This window comes from Pleurodeles waltl, chromosome 3_1 (assembly GCF_031143425.1).
Source record: "Pleurodeles waltl isolate 20211129_DDA chromosome 3_1, aPleWal1.hap1.20221129, whole genome shotgun sequence".
Taxonomy (NCBI): Eukaryota; Metazoa; Chordata; class Amphibia; order Caudata; family Salamandridae; genus Pleurodeles; species Pleurodeles waltl.
The window spans coordinates 558,854,501-558,872,846 of NC_090440.1; the positions used below are offsets into that span (position 1 = coordinate 558,854,501).

General features: G+C 47.8%; 1 protein-coding gene across 4 annotated transcripts in view; it reads left to right on the forward strand.

The window, feature by feature from the left end:
• Positions 1-18,346, forward strand: part of SPG11 (SPG11 vesicle trafficking associated, spatacsin) — a 579,875-nt gene that overhangs the window by 531,279 nt on the left and 30,250 nt on the right. For all 4 annotated transcript variants that reach the window (XM_069222954.1, XM_069222953.1, XM_069222956.1 and 1 more), the window contains one exon: positions 15,245-15,396. In XM_069222954.1, coding sequence (XP_069079055.1) covers positions 15,245-15,396 — 152 coding nt within the window. The remainder of the gene's footprint in view (positions 1-15,244; positions 15,397-18,346) is intronic.

Genomic DNA, 18,346 nt, shown 5'->3' on the forward strand with positions numbered 1-18,346 from the left:
GGTACTTGACACACAGTCTACGTCTGTGCAGGTACATACCGACCACACATGTGGCTGGGCTTTATAGACCTGCCACACCCCAAGATGGCTCCGGCCTCTAAAAACATGGGAATTGTAGTCCCTTCATGGAATAGCACTGATAAGTGCATCTTGTCCACCAATGACCTGAACCTGCAGCTCTATGAGCTTTGCCACAGGGCAGACGATGTTGATGGCCACCTTTGGAACAAGAGGGGATGACAAGTGGTGCACAGAAAGTGCTGCAGAGCCGCACAGCGGAGTTTCTGGCGGGACCTGGACCGCGCATGGTTCTATTCCTGACACAAGTGAACCTGGGGTGACGACATGGCATACGCTCCGCGGCAGTGTGCACTGTCACCGCCATCTGCGATCATGATAGGTTCCCCATTGACAACCATGTTAACCAATGAATGGTTGCACAGCGGTTAAACACACCTTACGCCACTACAACAACCGTCAGCGGAATGAGGTCACTTCCACTCCTTCATATCTGCATGGCAGGCGGCTGCCATCTAGCTAGCATGACGTAGATATTTCCTGGTCATGGGTCCCATTCAGGCCCTATAAACCCCAGCCCTTAGTCGCATGCCCACATGAGTGTTTGTTCCCCACATCAGTCCAGACGTATCACTGCATACATGTCCCTACAGTTGTACATCATACATCGCTTGTGTGTGTAACCTACATTTTGTACAGCAGTTATTCATACACAACATGCTTTGCATGTGTATGTGTGTCCCTCATATGTGTTGTTTCCTCCCCCTAGGTAGAGACTGATGTGGCGATGGAGGGCCCCATCTGTGTACAGACCTCTTGTTGATCTGGATACCATGGTGGAACATCACATCATTGTCACCTACAGACTCAATCGTACAACAATCCATGAGTTATGTGCATTATTGAATCCTGTACTCCTACCGGCCAATCGGAATCAGCATGCCAGCCTTACTGAAGTGCAAGTGCTTTCTGTACTCCATTTCTTGCTACGGACTCATTTCAGGTGGCAGTGGGCATAGGTGCAGGGTTCTCACAGCCAGTGTTTAGACTCATCCTGTCCAGATTCCTGGATGCATTTGTACTACACCTGCAGACATATGAAAAGTTTCCCCAAAGGGCTGAACTCCCTGCCATCAAGTCAGACTTTTATTCCCATGCCAACATTCCCCATGTGATAGGTGCCATTGATGGCACCCACATAGCTCTCATCCCCTTCAAGACTAAATGAACAGGTGTACAGAAACAGGAAGAACTTTTACTCAATGAACATACAATTGGTGTGTACTGCAGACCACTACATTTCACATGTGAATGCCATGTTTCCAGGATCAGTCCATGATTCATTCGTGCAGAGGAATAGCAGTGTACCACACATGATGGAACAACTCCAAGGGGACAGAGGATGGCTCATAGGTTGAGTGTGTATGACACTGGACCTGTACATAGCTGACAGCCAGGCTGTCTGCAAGTAATGGCAGTTTGTTACAGTCCTGCTTCAACAACTTTTGCAGGTTATTCTGGCTACCCTAACATGCAATGGCTCCTGACACCTGTGAGGAATCCCAGGACAGATGCAGAGAGGAATTACAATGAGGCCCATGGACGTACTAAAGGGTGATAGAGCGCACTATAGATTCTGTTGCCTCCAGATCTCTGGGGGTTCCCTGTGCTATGGCCCTGAGAAGGTGTGTAGAATAGTGGTGGCCTGCTGCATGCTGCACGCTGCACAACGTGGCTGTGAGGAAAGCTATCCCCCTACTAGAGGATGAGGGTGCTGTATATCCAGATCTGCTTCCTCTGAGAGGGGATGAGAGTGATGGTGAGGATGACGAGGAGGAGGATGTCCACTCCAGGAACCAGCTGATCCAACTATACTTCCAGTGACTATGAGGTACTGTTCACTGATGATGTCTGCACTGCATAATGTCTGTCTGACATATTCATTATGGGGATGTGGGGTCTTTAGTCATTGACATTGTTACCTGACGAATAAGGTGGCATGTGCCATGGAAACAAACATGGTGTACATTTATGTTTACACCAGACAGTGTTGTGCGTGGGGTACCATTCCTGCAATAAAGGTCTGATTGTGGAAATGACTGGCAAATGCATTAACATTTACAATTGATACAACATAATGAGAGGGGACATAGATTGGTGTACATGTGTTTTATTTGGTGTCATAAATGCATTGGTGCGCTTTACAGAGATAGGGAGTGGGCTAATGGTGGATGTCCATACTAGGTTTATGGGCACAGCGATTGGTGGCAGTGGGTACAGGTCCATCTGTCCCTTGCATGTTGTTGAGTTGCTATTGGCGGGTGAGGATGGTAGCACTGTGGCAGACTTGAGAGACAGTTCATGTCAGAGTCACTTCTTAGTGGGGGCCTTGGTCTTGACAGGTGTTCATGTGCCATATCTGGGTCTGTGGGACCGTTTGAGTGTCTGGTGCTGGGCTTCAGGAGTAGGGGTGCTGGTCTCCTGTGTGTCCTCTGCCAGTGCCACCAGTCCAGTTGCTGCTGCTGATGTTGAGGGCTGGTCAGTGTTCTGGGCAGTGGTACGGGCTTCCAGGTTTGTGGAGGTCTCAGGCTGAGTTAGGTAATGGTGCTGCAGCACCCCTGCAATGGTGGCCATGGTGGCATTGAGTTGTTTCCACTGCTCCATGGTCTCTTGATGTTGGGCTATCTGCAGCCTTTGACTCTGTTACAGGGTGGACAGGATCTGTCCCATCCTGTCTTGTGTATGGTGGTATGCTTCCAGGACCTCAGAGATCACCTCCTGGCTGCATCATCCATCCTTTGGCCTTCCCCCTGGGCCACTGATACCCTCTCCCTGGGCCTAGGCCCCTGTGCCTGTGTTCCCTGCACAGGTCTGGCGGTACCACTTGTACTGGGGCCATCGTCATCCTGCCTGTTAGTAGGTGGAGACTCTGGCCTCTGTACTTGTGTTCCACCAGTCTGTGGCCTGGAGACACTGGTGTGGGGTCGTTTGGCCAGAGCTGATGTTGGTGGCTGGGTGGTAGGGGTGTCAGTGGTATCCTGGGTAGGGCTGCTGGAGGGTGACAGTCTAGGACTGTGTGACAAACCAGGGTATTCCTCACTGTCCACACTACCCTCTCCGGTGTCCTGAGTGGGGCCTCTGTCTCCACATGGCACACTGGCACTCCTTGGCTTTTCCGTCAGGTTGGCATGGGCGGTGGTGCCTGTGGGGGGGGGAATGAACATGTATGTTACATGTTCTAATTCGAATAAGGATGCACAGCTCTGGCCTGTTTTGTGCAGTTTATTCCCCTGTTGGGCCATGCAGGGACCTATTGTGGGATTATCCTTTCATTTTGCATGGGATGTGGAGGTGCATTGTGGGTGGTGTAGTGCCATTGTGATTCCTTGCATGGGTAGGTGGCTGTGCACAGGGGAGGGATGTGGGCCTGTTAGTGGGTTTGTGGGCATGCAGAGTGACTGGATGTCGTGATCGTGGCCTGGGTGGGGTAGTGGTCCTGTTGGTAGTTGGAGGGGTGGGATGGTGCATGCATTCAAGGTGTGGTAGATATGGGGTAATTGTAGATGACTTACCCGAGTCCATTCCTCCAGTGAGGCCCACAGGGTGCAGGATGGCCAGTACCTTTTCCTTCCAGTGAGTGTAGTTGGGGTGTGTAGGTGGGGGTCCTCCCCCAGTCTTCTGGACCGCAATGTTGTGCCTCGATGCAATGGACCTCATCTTCCTGCACAGGTCGTTCCATCTCTTGCGGATGTCGTCCCTTGTGCGTGGATGGTTTCCCACTGCTTTGACCTTGTTCACTATTGTCTGCCATAACTCCATCTTCCTGGCGATGGGTGCGTTCTGGACCTGTGCACCGAAGATTAGTGGCTCAACCTTGAGTATTTCGTCCACCATTGTTCTTAGCTTCCTATCTGTGAAGTGTGGGTGCTTAGGGGGTGCCATGGCGTGTGTTGTGGGTGGTGGGTTGTATGGATATTTGTAAGGGTGCTGTTGTGTGATTGGGTATGCGAGTTGTGTGATGTTGCGTTCTGTGTCTGCGTGTTGTCAGTCTCAGTTGTCCTATTGGCGATGCAAATGATTGTGGGGTGTGTATGTGATTGTTTTATAGTGTTGTGGATGTGTGTCAGGTGTGTGGGTTTCAAACTTGCCAGTGTGTGTATTTCTTGCTGTTGGGTCCACTTGCTGGCTGTGGCGGTCCGTACCGCCAATGGTCGTTTGACATCCACTAACTGACGAAGTGATTTGTGCTACATTATTTTGGAAGGCGGGGGATTTGTGTGCCTGGCGGTGGCTGGGTGTGCAGCCTTTCCGCCATCAAGAGCCCTGGTGGTGAGTGGTGGCAGCAGAATTTTTTGGGGAAGTTTCTGTTTTCGGCATCACTATATGACGGGTTCTGTTCACTGTCACCACATCGGGTGACTGTGTTTTTCGCTATGTTCATAATGAGGGCCTAAGACTGTGAACGTGGCACTGACAGCAATATTACAGGCCAGCAGTGACTGCAATTTTCCAATTCATCCTATCCTGCTGAGTGGCTACTAAGCTGCTGTACTTTGCCCTGAGTGACTTATGGAAGGCCTGTAGGAAACAGAATCCAACTTTTTCCCCCCACCTAGAGATCTATTACTTGAAACAGATGGGTGTTACAGATTGCTCAAAAAGACTACACTGTACCCTTTATTTCCTCCCCCGTCATCTTCCTCCCAAACTGGAGTGGATTCCAGAGGTGCACTCTGCAATCCAATTTTTAATTCTCATACTTTGCCATTGAATGCGTACGCCGAAAAGGTGCTGTTCGCGCTACTTCCTCATTCTAAAGAAGGACGGGGCGTTTGACCTATTTTGGATCGCCACACATTAAATGCCTACTCCATTCAGGTCTTGAAGGAGATGGTTCTGTGGTGGTGTATCGCAGACGCCAACCTGACCTGCAGCAGACTAGTCTCCCGCCCACATCAAGACTTCACAGTTGGGACAGATGCATCACTGCTGGATTTGAAGCGGGTCACCTGGAAGATGAGGTGCCTCTCATCTCAGGGCCATATCAAACTGCTGGAGTTTCGAGCGATCTATCTAGTCCTCAAAATGTTCCTGCCATCTATCGAGGGAAGGCTGGTGGTAGAGCCTCAAAGAAAACACTACCACTATGTGACACTACAAAAAGAAGAGCAGAGTGGGGTCCTGGACCCTGTGCCAGGAGGCCCTCAGGGCCATTATTTATAGGCCCCTAGTGCCACAGGAACGTCACTTTTCATGACGCTCCTGTGACGCTAAGCACTGTGCGCCGTATTTACAAGGTGGTGTTAAGCCACAAAAATTGGCCCCTTCCCACACAGCACTGTGCTTGGATGGGGCGTGCAATGGGTGTTGCTGTGGGCGTGCCACAGCAACACCCATTGCATTTTGACGCTGTCTCAGATTTATGAAATTTTGCAAACCTGAGGCAGCGCCAAAATCTAAAATAATTATTGTTTATGTGTGGGAAGGTGTCTCTTCCTGCACATAAACAATCATTTGAAAATGACACTTTGGCACTTCTGTGTGTGCTGCATTGTGCAGCACACACAGAAGTGCCAAACCGCTATTAGTGATTGTTTATGTGCAGGAAGGGACACGTTCCCGCACATAAAAAAATCACACCCCTCAACGCAGACATCCTTGTACGATGGTGCAAGGATGCCTGCATTGGCGCAGACAGCTACGTTTAGCGCCAGCGAAGGGGGAAACACAGGGGTGCACCGTATTCACTTAAATACGGTGCATCCCTGCATTTCTAAAGTGACGCAGCGTGGCGCTGACAGTTTTGGCGCAGCACCGCGCTGCGCCACTTTTCCTTAAATCTGGCCCCTAGTCTCTGGAAGCTGCTGGGGTTTTTAAATTTCCAAAGCAGATGAACTAAACAGGCGTCATCTGTCAGATCATTAGTGGCGTCTCCACCTAGCTGTGGCGCAAAGCATCTTTGATCTGTGGGGAACTCCCTTTTGTGTCTTTTTGCCACCATCAAGAATGTGCAGTGTCAGCAGTCTTGCATGCTGAAGTTTACTCTCAGGCATGTGTTTGGAGACACATTCTGGCTGGAATGTAACAAAGGACTCCAGCATGCGTTCCCACTGTTACCTCTCTGTCTCAAGTTCTGAAAAAGATCAGGATAGCCAAGGCCCAAGTCCTTCTAGTTGCTCCGGACTGGGCAAAGAGAGTGTGTTATACAGAGTGCCTGAGAATTTGCCCTCTGGTCAGGCTATCACTTTAGGAGTACATTCTATGTCAGCAACAGGACAGGATCCTGCATCCAAATCTCCTTAACCTTACACCTTTGTGCTTGGAGATTGAACAAAAGCAATTGAGTATGTTTGATTTGCTGACTGAGATGGTTGATGTTGCCCATGTGGTCAGACACCCAGAAACTCTACCTACGCTGGGTGCTGAAAGAAATTTGTTTACTAGTGACCACAATACTGACCCTTTACAGACCAAAATGTCTGATTTGTATTTGTTCTTTTGTTAGCCCAGAAATGCTGTGCAGAAGTTAGGATTCAAGGTTGTTTATCGGCCCTTTCAACCTTTCTGTGCTTACTGGACCAGCTGTCATTTTTGTGATGCTTTTTAATAAAGGTTTGGGCCACATGTCTCCTCCCAGGCTATTTGTGATACCGCAGTAGGACCTCACCTGGTCCTGACATTTCTTATGTTCAAGGCCTACGAGCCACTGGATACTTCTCCTTACGGCTCCTAATATTGAAAAAATGTTTTCCTTATTGCCATCACGTCAACGCAGCACATTAGTGAACTGCTGGTGTTTTCAGTACAACAGCTCTACACCACCTTTATGGACAAGCTGGTGCCAAGAACATGGGCAGCCTCCCTTCTTAAAGTTGGGACACTCTTCCACATTGACCAGTCAGTTCCTCTGCCAGCCTTCTTTGTTCCACCTCACCCCTTGAAGAAGAAAGAGAGGCTTCACCTGTTACATTGACCGCACAAAAGGTACATTGATCGATCGGTTAGATGATCACCTTCTCATGGTGATTTTCGGTGCAAAGAATGGTGAGAATGTGCTAAGAGTAATGTGTATAGTCCTCTTTATCAAGATCTGGTGCCCGTTGGCCAAAAAAGTAGCCCCTTGAAGGCATGAGAGTCCAACCCAACAGGGCCAAGGCTGCTACAATGGCATTTGCAGAAGGGGAGGCAATTTTTGATGATATGCAACACTGCTGCCTTAACAGCCGATCTAACTGGAAGATCACTTAGCTCGCTTAGTCCTACAGGCCTTTTTAGTCTTAGTCCACTTCCCAGGCCCTCCGCCTTAGGGAGGTATTCCTATGGCCTCTATTCTGAAGGTGAGGAGTTTGTTGGTAGAAGTATTTTCCAGAAGAACAAGCTACTTAACTTTCTTAACACTCTTTCTGGTGAATACTCTATCTAGCTACAGATTCCTCATTGCCCCTTTACCTCCGTGTTGTGTGGAGTGGCCTCTTTAACATCTGAAAAGATGCCAAATTAGAGGTCAGCACACTGCCACCAACAAATTGTTCCAAGCTCCAAGTCTGGAGATGCGGAATGAGACAGATGAATGAACCTGGCATCAGCTCACAGGAGTGGAAGTTGTATGCAGGTGGTTCCACCACTTCCTGGGCAGTACAAAGTCACAGCAGAGCCACACAATGCCACCTACAGGTGCATAGGAGTACTGCTAGGAAAAACCTGTGGATACAGTCTGGCACCATGGGATACTCTAATGGTGAGTAATCTGCATTTAAAACCCCCAGGAAGAGTATTACCAAAGGTAAGAATTGTGTTAATCTACACTGTTCTATGGTGACATGACAGCTGAATGGTGCTCTGCAAAACACTGTTCTTTATTGCTGAAAACTGTCACAGATTGTCACACCAGCACGCATGAGTTTCTGTAGGGTTCTTTTTATTATTATTATTTTAAATATTTGTATTTGTTTTTTTAAGAGGATGACAGGAAGGGCACAAGCAATTACCCACATAAAGAAACAGTGCTGAAGGGCATCAATACACCAGCAATCTACACATATATCAACAATAGCGACTTGAGAGTGTTTAAGCGTTCAGTAGCAAGTAGACAGATACAGGTGATCGACTAGTATGAACAAATAGGTCTGGGTTGACAAAACTTAATTTCCATCATCTCTAGTTTCCAAATCATAGTATTTGATCTACATACCCCAGATTCTATAGAATTTACTTGGGTACCCCCTGCTCATATAGGCCTTTCTGCGGTCATATATAAATCCATCTCTGCTTTTCTTTCCAGCATATTTGATGTTTCAGAGGCCCCCAGTGTTTTGCCACATCCCTCTTTGCCCCTATCAGGCCTAAATTGCAGAAGATTAATTTCCTGTAGGAGATTCACTTCAGTTGGGTATACACAAGAGGACATACTCGGATTCAACAGGCAGTGTTGTCCGTACTATCTTACCTAGTTCAAAATGTATCTTTTGCCAGTACGATTGTACGGCAGGGCAGGACCAAAAAGTGTGAAAGAAGTCTACTCGCTTCCTCCTACACCTCAGACAGTCCGGGGACATTGCTTGTCCCATTTTATGTAGGCATGCCCAGTCGTAATAGGTCCGATGAAGGGCTTTGAGCTGGCTGAGTCTGTCTGGATTTAATAGATACTTCTCTTGGATGCATTAGTGCAGCCTCCCAGTCCAAGTCATCTAATTCCCAAACATCATTTTCCCACCTGTTTCTCAAGTTCTTCAGGGTATCTGGTACATTGTTATTTATCGTTTTATACACAAAGGAGACTGCCTTTTCCACTATTTCCTCCATTAAGAGCCTGAATTACGAGGGCGCATATTCAGAGAGATTCTTGTCTATGTTCTCCACTTCCCAAGCATGCCTGAGCTGTACATATTTGAAATATTGGGTGTTATTGAGTTGGAAGTCCCACTATAGGGACTGAAGGATATAAGAATATCTCCTTCGAGCATGTCACCCACCCTGGAGATACCAATACAATCCAAGATGTCAAAACACCTCAGGTTTCCTAGTGCTCTCAAGCCCATCACCACCCATACCTGGTTCTCTTGGGTGATTTTGTGTTCCCATCCTATATATTTGTTAGTCTTAACCCATGCCTCTAAAGTCACTTGGGTTGCCGGTAGGAATCACCCTGTCCCTTCCCCCCCATAGAGATAGTGTTGGTAGGGGTGTTTCTAGAATTGAGTCTTTTCCAACTGTTAGGTGGGATGGTCACCATCTGAATAGCCCCACTCATTTATTGATATCAAATGAGAAGTCCAATAGTGGTTTCTTATGTCCGGGAGGGCAATACCTCCATTGTATTGATTTCATTGTAACAGCCTAAGAGCCTCTCAGAGGCGTTTGTTCTTCCATATTAGCTTCCACAGCTCATCATCAGTTTTGACAAGCAAATCAGCGAGGATCCTATTGTAGTTATTTTGAAGGGCATATAAGAATTTCAGGAGGAAGACCATCTTAAACATGGCTGCCCGGCCCAATATCGTTAAGACAACATAGGTGGTTAGAATATAAGTGATGGTTTTTGATTGAGTTGTTGTGGTGTTTTAGGGACTCCCATCGTACTAGTCCTGAAGAAGACCAATTGTGGAGCTGGGATTTGGCCCAAGGTATAGAGGGGTCGAAACGTCGACGGATATATCATAGTCTGGATTGGTTTCTGCAGAGGATCTTTGGAGGATTAAAGGAATTGATTTAGACTCTCTGAGGATTTGGAATGGAGTTAATGCAGCAAACTGAAAAGAACCAACCGACTGTTTTTAATGTTTTTTGTATAGGTTTTTGATTAATTGGAATATGTATTCTTCTTTCTATCTATCACAAGCACTTTTTCTCACACTATCTGTTCTTTGGTGTGTTGTTTTACTAGATGGGTTGTCCATATAGGATGAATATATTAAATTGATATTTATGTATAAGTAAATAAATGAATATATATATATTTATATGAATAAATAGTGTTTTTGTTTTCACCTATGTTGTTTTATGATATATAATTAATTTGTCAGTCTTTCCCCGTTAGGGCATTGTTGTATTTAATAATCAATATCGTTAGGGGCAGCGCCCTCCATCACTCAGCATCTATATAAAATTCTGACAGTATCTTCCTTAGATTCTGTTCTAGGCACCTCTCCAGATTGCATGTTACGTAGATTCCTAGGTACTGGAATCCCTCCCGATCAATCTGTATTCTCCCAGGGAGATGCATCAGGTTGCGGAATAGGAAAGAGAACTGATTTATTCCAGTTTATGGTATAGCCGGAATGTACATCATAGCTTTAAAAAACCTGGAACACCGTAGGGATCAGTTCCTCTGATTGAGTAAGATATAAGTGGGTGTTGTCTGGATACAACAAAATGTTTTCCTTTCGGGGATCCAGTGGCCCTAAAGCTCTTGATGTTGGGATGTGCTTGGACTATACATGCCAGAGGTTCCAAAATGAGGGCAAACAGGAGAGGGGATAAGGGGTATCCCTGTTGGGCTCCCCTCTTGTTGGGGAATTCAACAGACTGAACTCCTTAAAACCCTCACTACAGCCATGGGTGTCTGGTAGAGCAACTCTGTCTATTTAAAAAAATTGCAGACCAAAGGCCATCTTTTTCAAAGTTTGGAACTTGAAAGGCCAATGTACTGCATCAAATGCTTTTTCAGCATCTAGGGATATAAATAAGTGGGGGTATTGTCTGGCATGGAATTCCACTAACCAATTATGTTGTCTATGAAGACTGCATCTGATGGAACGCCTAGGCATGAAGCCAGACTAGTCGCTATGAACAAGAGGGGGAATAACACCTATAAGTCTAGTGGCCAGAATTGTTGCTAGGTTTTGATCTCTACGTTAAGTAACAAAATCGGACGATAGGATCCACATCTTGTGACCATCTTGCCCGGTTTATGTATCACCACTGGTGTGGCTTTGCACAAGTGTGGCAGGAGCCCTCCCTCCTCTTGTGCCCCCAAGTACATTTTAAGCAGATGGGAAGCCAAAATGTTCACTTGTTTCTTAAACAATTCTGCCGGGAGGCCACTGGGTCCCAGGGTTTTACCTGAGCTAATTTTACCTACTGCAGCCTGTACCTCAGTGAGGGATATGTCCTCCTACAAGGCTAGTCGATCCTCTGTAGGGAGGGTCAGGACGTCAACTGTGCTCAAATACTCCTCAATTTGTTGCTGATCAGCCCTTGGGCAATCTTTATAAAGGGCCTCATAATACCTTGCAAGCTCATCTGCTATTTCTTTTTCTGTTACACAGGTTTTCTTATCTGACCCCTCTATTTGATGCACCCATCAGGACTCAACCTCGCATCTGCCCATCCAAGCCAACAGCCTGTGTCATAAAGACGGTGTTGCGTAGCTAAAATTTGATAATGTTCTTAGTTGGCTACCAGAGCTGTATATTTGGCACACAAGAACTCAATCTTCCTCATGGTCAGGAGGTTTGGTGAGGCCAAGTTAGCAGCCTCCGTACTTATCAGGCTGAGGTCCAGTCTGTCTATCTCGGTCCCAGCTTTCTTCTTTTGGAAAGGAATGGTATTTTGTGACCTGTCCCGCAATACTCTTTTGCAGGCCTCCCATAGGACCACCACTGGTTTTACTGAGTCCCTATTTTCTAGAAAATAGAGCTTGGACTCAACTCGGAGCTCACACAAAACAGCCTCGCCCTTTAGCTCCCATGGATTCAGTTTTCACCCCAAGCCAGTACCACAGGGCCTCAGTCCCAGGGAGATCCAGAGGAGGGAGTGGTCAGAGAGTCCCCTAGCCAAGTAATCTGCTTGTTGGATCTCCCCTCTTCTCCTGCTGGTGTGAAGATATAGTCTAACCTAGAGAATACTTTGTGTATACCTGAATAATATGAATAGCTCCTTTCTAGTGGGTGAAAATGGGCCAAAGGTGTGTCTCTAAGCGTTGTTGGTACATTTCCAGATCTGTGTCTAAGTTATGGGATCTGGGACATGACATTGTGGAAACCCCCCACCCCCAACTATATGGAGGGATGACTCTGTTGCTAATAAGATATCCATTACTTATTTCTAGGGTGGGTAGTTAAAGGCACGGGGTGTATAAATGGTAATAATTGTGACATCCATTTTCCCCTAGAGGTCCTGCATCGCTACGTATGTCTCATTACATTCCTTCCATGGCCCATGAATCTGGAAAGGGGGTGACCTTTGGATCAGGATTACTACTCCCCAGGAACTCGAAGTAAATCTGTGGGCTAGTGTAGGGTACGCCCCTCGGACATTGGGTCCCATACGATGCGTCTCCTGGAGGAGTACCACGTCTGGTTTTAAGCACCTGTGCTGCAAATAGGCCCCTCTTAATTTTATTGCCCAGCCCATTGACATTCCACATAAGCAAGGAGGTGGTGTGCATCACAACTGTACTGCAACTTATCAATTCTCATCCAGTCGATGGAGTGAACAGCCCTTTTCCCCACTGGTCCCTTCCACTTTATGAACAGCCAGAAAATGTAATCTAAAAAAACTGACTCAACAAGAATATCCCACTCCTCCTTTTTTATTCCCAGCCCCCCACAAGCATTCACCTCACAAAAGCTCCTACAATGCAGGACCAGGCCTTAGAGGTCTGTAGCCCACCCACTATCCAGCTCACTTACTATGAACTCTAGGAACGTATTTTAAACTAAGTTGCAGATCACACAGCTATACACATCCATTATCCTGGAATTGAAGTAGAGCGGAAAACAGCACTCTCATATAATCAGTCTCATTCTTGTTCAACCCTACATCCTTCCAAGACACCCCACACATACACAATCCCACCAATCTTTCAAATAGAACTAAGAAATAGAAGAGAAAGGGGGGGAATAGACATAAGTAGGAACCCCACTAACAGGCCACATCTGTACCCCATTGCAGTGCTAACTGGAGGGCCGTAGAAACCTCTCTGAGCATTAAGGTTCCATATTCGCATTAACCCCCTGACACGGACCAGCCACCTCAAGTTCAATCTGTTCAGCCAGCCTCAGTTCAGAGCTAGGGCTGGTCTCTCTCGAGCTGCGTCCTTGATCGCCTTCAGATGACAGTCGATTAACCCCATTGATGTCACTGAGCTTGGAGTTTTGTTTCCTTGGCCTCGATCCTCCGGTCTCTGATTCAGAGGATTGTTCTCCTGTTGCTTTCTCTCTCCTCTCTAGCTCTGTAGTCCCTCCTCCTCTAGTAGGGGTCCAACAATTGCGAATCGAGGACCAGGTGTGGGTCTGGAAGATCACCTTCAGCTTGGCAGGGAAGAGAAGCATGTATTGGAGATGCACTGCCCAGAGTTTAACCTTAACTGCATTGAAAGAATGCCTCTGCTTGTGTACCTCTCTGGAGTAGTCGGGGAACAGCCTAATGGTGGAGGAGTCATGTTTGATTGTCCCCATCTGCTGCACCTCTTTAGATATCGGATATTGATCACGGAATTTCAAGAAGCGTGCGATAAGTGCTCTCAGATGATAACTCTTTATTAGTCGGGGCACCGGTGTCCCCTCACTAGGTCCACTCAGATCCCTCTTATTTTGTCAATCCAGATTGCCCCTCTATGACCTTGGAGGCAAACCTCACTTCCTCATTTACAGAAGGGAGGGGTGGGGGAGTGGAACACCAAGGCCGTCTCTCTAAGCTCACCTCTCAATGCGAGTGTGCCACAGTATTCTGCCAATCTCGGAGGGGGGGATCTTCGTGGTACAGGATCAGCCTCTGTCAGAGCACTCTCAATATATCAGAGCACTCTCAGTATTTCCCTCCCCAGGTCCCCTTCAATGCATGATTTTATCAAATAATAGTCATTCTAATTAACCTTTGGGTGCTCAGTTCCAGGGTGCCTTCCCAGTGCCCAGTCCCTCCACTGGCCCATTCGTCTTCTCTCAGGTCCCTGCCACACATATCAGGCTCAGTCCACGTGGGACCAGCTCTCTCATTCCTGTTCCACAAGGGAGGATCCAGAGTCTCATCCCTCCATCTCTCTGTGATATGAGCCACTGCCACCGGAGGGTCGGGAAAGAGAAATCCAACTAAAGTCCACTGCTACCAGGTCTCCACAGTGCCTGCTGTCTTTCACCTCACCCCTCCCCAAGTCAAAGTCCAGGAAGGCTATTTGAATGCATTTCTCAGTGCTCCAATGTCTTGTAACAATGCCACTGCCCAGGGTATTTTCAGTCACAGTGCAGTCTGTGATGCCATATAGTTGTGAGGAAGATCTGCGTTCACAGCTCGCATACCTCGGGGTTCTAAGTCTGGGTGGGCCTCTAATCATGTCCCTCTGATTATACGTGAAGTGGCCTGGTGCTACCCATGCACCCCGACTCTGGCTAGTCACTCACAGCAGCTCTTGGGGAGACCGGGGGGTGTTGAGTGAGCCACCAGTCCCCTCCTGTGTGGCTCAGGTTGGTATAACTGCCCCCACAGTCTCTCCCAGGGTAATCAATCCCACTCATCACTTCCAGGCAGACCGGGCCATGTGGTTAAGGCCCAGCTCTTGCTCAGTGCCTGCTCCAAGCGATCCTCTCTTGCAGCATGAGCTCCAGTTCCTTCTCGCGAGGCAGGGCAATCTCTGACACTTCCCCTCCATGTCCCGGCATCTATGGAGGCTGCCGTCTTTTACATTGTCATCTCACTCCTGTATCCTGCCTGGATGCCGAAGCACGTCATGAACCACCATCAGTCCCAGGAGGGCCAGGACCCCACAAACTCAACCGGTCCAGATGGGCTCTGCCTCTGCTCCACCTCCTTTGGCCTCTGAGGAGCTCCAGGGCCTCCAGGGCTCACAGCTTAAGATGCCGGCCGCAGGTGACACCATTACCGGTGCAGCCATTGCAGTCTGTGTCAGGACTCCCCCTCGAATTGTAAAAACCCCGCACAAGGCAGAATCTCCGTCATGGAATCATGCCGGGGAGATTTGAGGGGGTCGATGAGGCTCAAGGGTCAGGATATAGCCAGGATTTTGTTGGGCCCAGCCAGAACTCAGCACAAGCATGTATAACCCACAATCTTTTTGGCCACGCCCTCCAGTTTCTATAGGGTTGATCACCCAGCACACCTGAGAACTCCGATAGTTACCTTTAGCTGTGCCGATAGCTTTCATGTTGAGCATCCCTCCAAGTAAACCTGATAGAGCTGATGATTGTTATCCTTCATTCACCACATGTTACTGCAGGCTGTCACTACTGAGCTCACAATTTGCTTAACTCAGGTTTTCTTTTTCTCATAGGCCTCCATTGTGGCTGAGGCTTACAGCATTATCCCTGACTGGGCAGAGGTCCTGTACAAGCGAGTAATCATCGATGGCGAATTCATGTACCTGGACGAGTTCAAACAGCACCATATGCTGAAAGGCTGCGTGTTTGAAGATATTTCTAAAAAGTAAGAATTTACGGGTCACTCTCCATTAAGATAACATATTCTTTAAGTGCATGACCTATGGTTGCTGCTTTCAACTCTAGAGTTTCTCCCTGGGAAGTATTGTTTGTTGCTAGAAAACTTGTATTTTGACCTTCCATACTGATATTACTACACCATGTTGACAAATCGTCTTCACGACATTGTGGAGGCTCAGGCATGGCAACATTGTTAAGGCCCCTGCATTTCTAAACAAAACTGTTAATTTTATTTTTAAAATGTTCTTTTTTTTTTTTAAACAAATTTTATTTCCACTTTGTATAAAACAAATACACTGGAGAACTGCTTGCATTTGGCATATATCAGTTTGCACTTTTAAACACTAAGGACTTTATTTAGAACATGGTGGTAATGACTGCACTGTCTGCGGTGGCGGTCATTACCGCAGACGGCATGGCGGTGCAGACCACCATATAAAGATAGTTCACTACTACTCACTACTACTCACCGCCAGGCCTGAATTGACCGACTGGCCGACTGTAGCCACTTTCGACCCAGCAGTGGAGCCTAGTCCGCCGGTGGGATAATGATCCAATTTCCACCAGGGATTTCCAGACCGGATACCCCTCCAGGTAATTCCTGGCAGAAAGCATACTGGAGACAGGAATACTCATTCCTGTCACCAGTATGTGACATGCTGGACTCCCCCTCCCCTCCCCCAATGCCACAACCCCTAAATACCCCTCCAAGCCCCTAGACACCCCTGAACCCTGAAATCCTCCACCCTACCCCTCCTCCCCCTGATCACCCTGTAAGCCTTCCCCAAACCCCCCTCACCATCCCCCACCCCCCACCTCCGTTTAGGCTCCCCCAACCCCCAAATGCGCAGGCACGCATACATAAACATACACACAAGCAGACACACATCCCCCCTTCACAAACACACACGCACATCCCCATGCACGTATGCACTCACTCACTCAACACTCACACCCCTCCCCCCTTCACTCTCGGGCTGCACTTACCTGTTCCGTAGCGCTGCTCCGGGAGGGAGCGGGCTCCTAGGATGCTGCTCCACTGGCATCGCCGCATCTCCATACACCGCCACGCCTATGACTCCATCATTAGAGGCGTGGCAGTGTCTGGACTGGGTGGAGCAGCATCCACTCCCGCCACCGACCGCCATCATGGTGCATAGTGGCCCTCACCTCACCGTGAGGCTCCAGGTGTCATAATATGGCAGGATGCCTGCCGCCGCCACTGGCGGTCTTCCGTCGACCGTCAGCACGGTTGTCGGTGGGACACCCCACCATGTTCTAAATGAGGGCCTAAGTGTCACAACCGTACATAGAATGGATATACATCATTGCCAGTGTTATCCAGTAAAGTGCCATTTAATTTCCTATTACATGGGTTCCCTGACTGAGAAAACCAATCAACAGTACTACTCGCTACCCTTCCCCCTCTTTTCATCTGCTCCCTGTGTGCACTAGATTGGTGATGATAAGCTTCCCTAGTGTCCTGTTCGTCTGTGCCCAATGAGAGCATTATGGAAGTGTCAGAAGTGCCTGGCGCAGGTTGTTTTAGGCAGTCTACTAGATGGTCCTGAGCCCTGGCTCTTTCGGGAGTACAATGACCTTTCACTTCTTCTTGAAGTAGTATCCGCCCCTCCAACTCTACCAAAAATAGCAGAGTATCCCTCCATTTATCTATTCAAGGGCTTTTAGGGGCCTTCCAATGCAATGTGATTTCCCTTTTTGCTAATAGGAGGGCTAGGTCTATGAATCCTGTGGTGATTTTAAGTGATCCGGGGCAATGGAATCCTCCCAGTAGGCCAGTCAGGGGGGTAGTCGGGATCCTTCTCTCCATTACTTCAGATATGCAATGAAATACCACTCCCAGAACTCTGTCAGATGAGGACAGGACCACAGCATATGGAGAACATCTACTCCCTGTTTGGTGTAGCGAGGGCAATCGGCTTCCTCCGTTACAAACATTTGGATTATTTTACCTGGGGTAAGGTAAGGCCTATGTAAAATGTAATAATTTATCAATCTAAAGCGGGCATTTCTAGACACCGTGTATGTATGCAAGGTGATATTAGCCCACTGGGTATCGCCAATTGGGGAACCAAGGTCACCTTCTTACTTTAGATGTAAATATTCCAGAGGGAGTAATGTATCTGCTCGTAATGCCCCGTATAGGAGTGTGATTATTTTTAACTTGCCACTGATGCTTCACTATCTCTGGCAGCCCGAGTAGGTTTGAGGTTCTGCTCTTCCCTGTCCCCAATGTCGTCTAATTGTGGCAAGTAGTGTTCTATGCATTAGGAACTGTCCTTGTGGGTAGCCCATATTCTTCAGTTAGGGATTCAAAGGGTAGAAGCTCCCCATCCCTGTATAGGTCCCCCATTTTGGTGATGTTGTGCTCCACCCATCCGGTTATTGTCTTAATGGCTCGGCCTAAAGGAAGGGTTGCAAAACAACTCAATGGGAGCCCCGGGGCATAGGGTGAGGTGGTACGGGAGCATTGCAAACTGCATGATGGATGGGGTGATACGAGGTATCTCACTGTCCGGTTGGGGTCTTGCAGAAAGCTATTGTGCAAACCATTAGAGTTGATTTGCTAGATAATAAAGTTCCATATTTGGGGCTGCTAGTCCTCCCTCTTCAGTTGGGCGCTGAAGTTTGTTCAGAGCTACTCTGTGTCTTCCCTTTCCCCAGATGTGTTATATCAGTATAGAATTTAGCTCACTGAAGTGGGATCGAGGAAGATATATCACTAGGGTAATGAAGAAGTAGAGCAGCCGAGGCAAGGCCATCATTTTAGCAATCGCACTGCGGCCCGCTACAGAAAGCGGGAGCATTCTCGAGAAGGCCACATCCGTTCTGAGTTTTCTGATTGCAGTGCCCACATTTCCCTCCAGTAGGTCACTGGGTTCGTGGTAGCTCTGTACTTCCAGGTATTTGAAAGT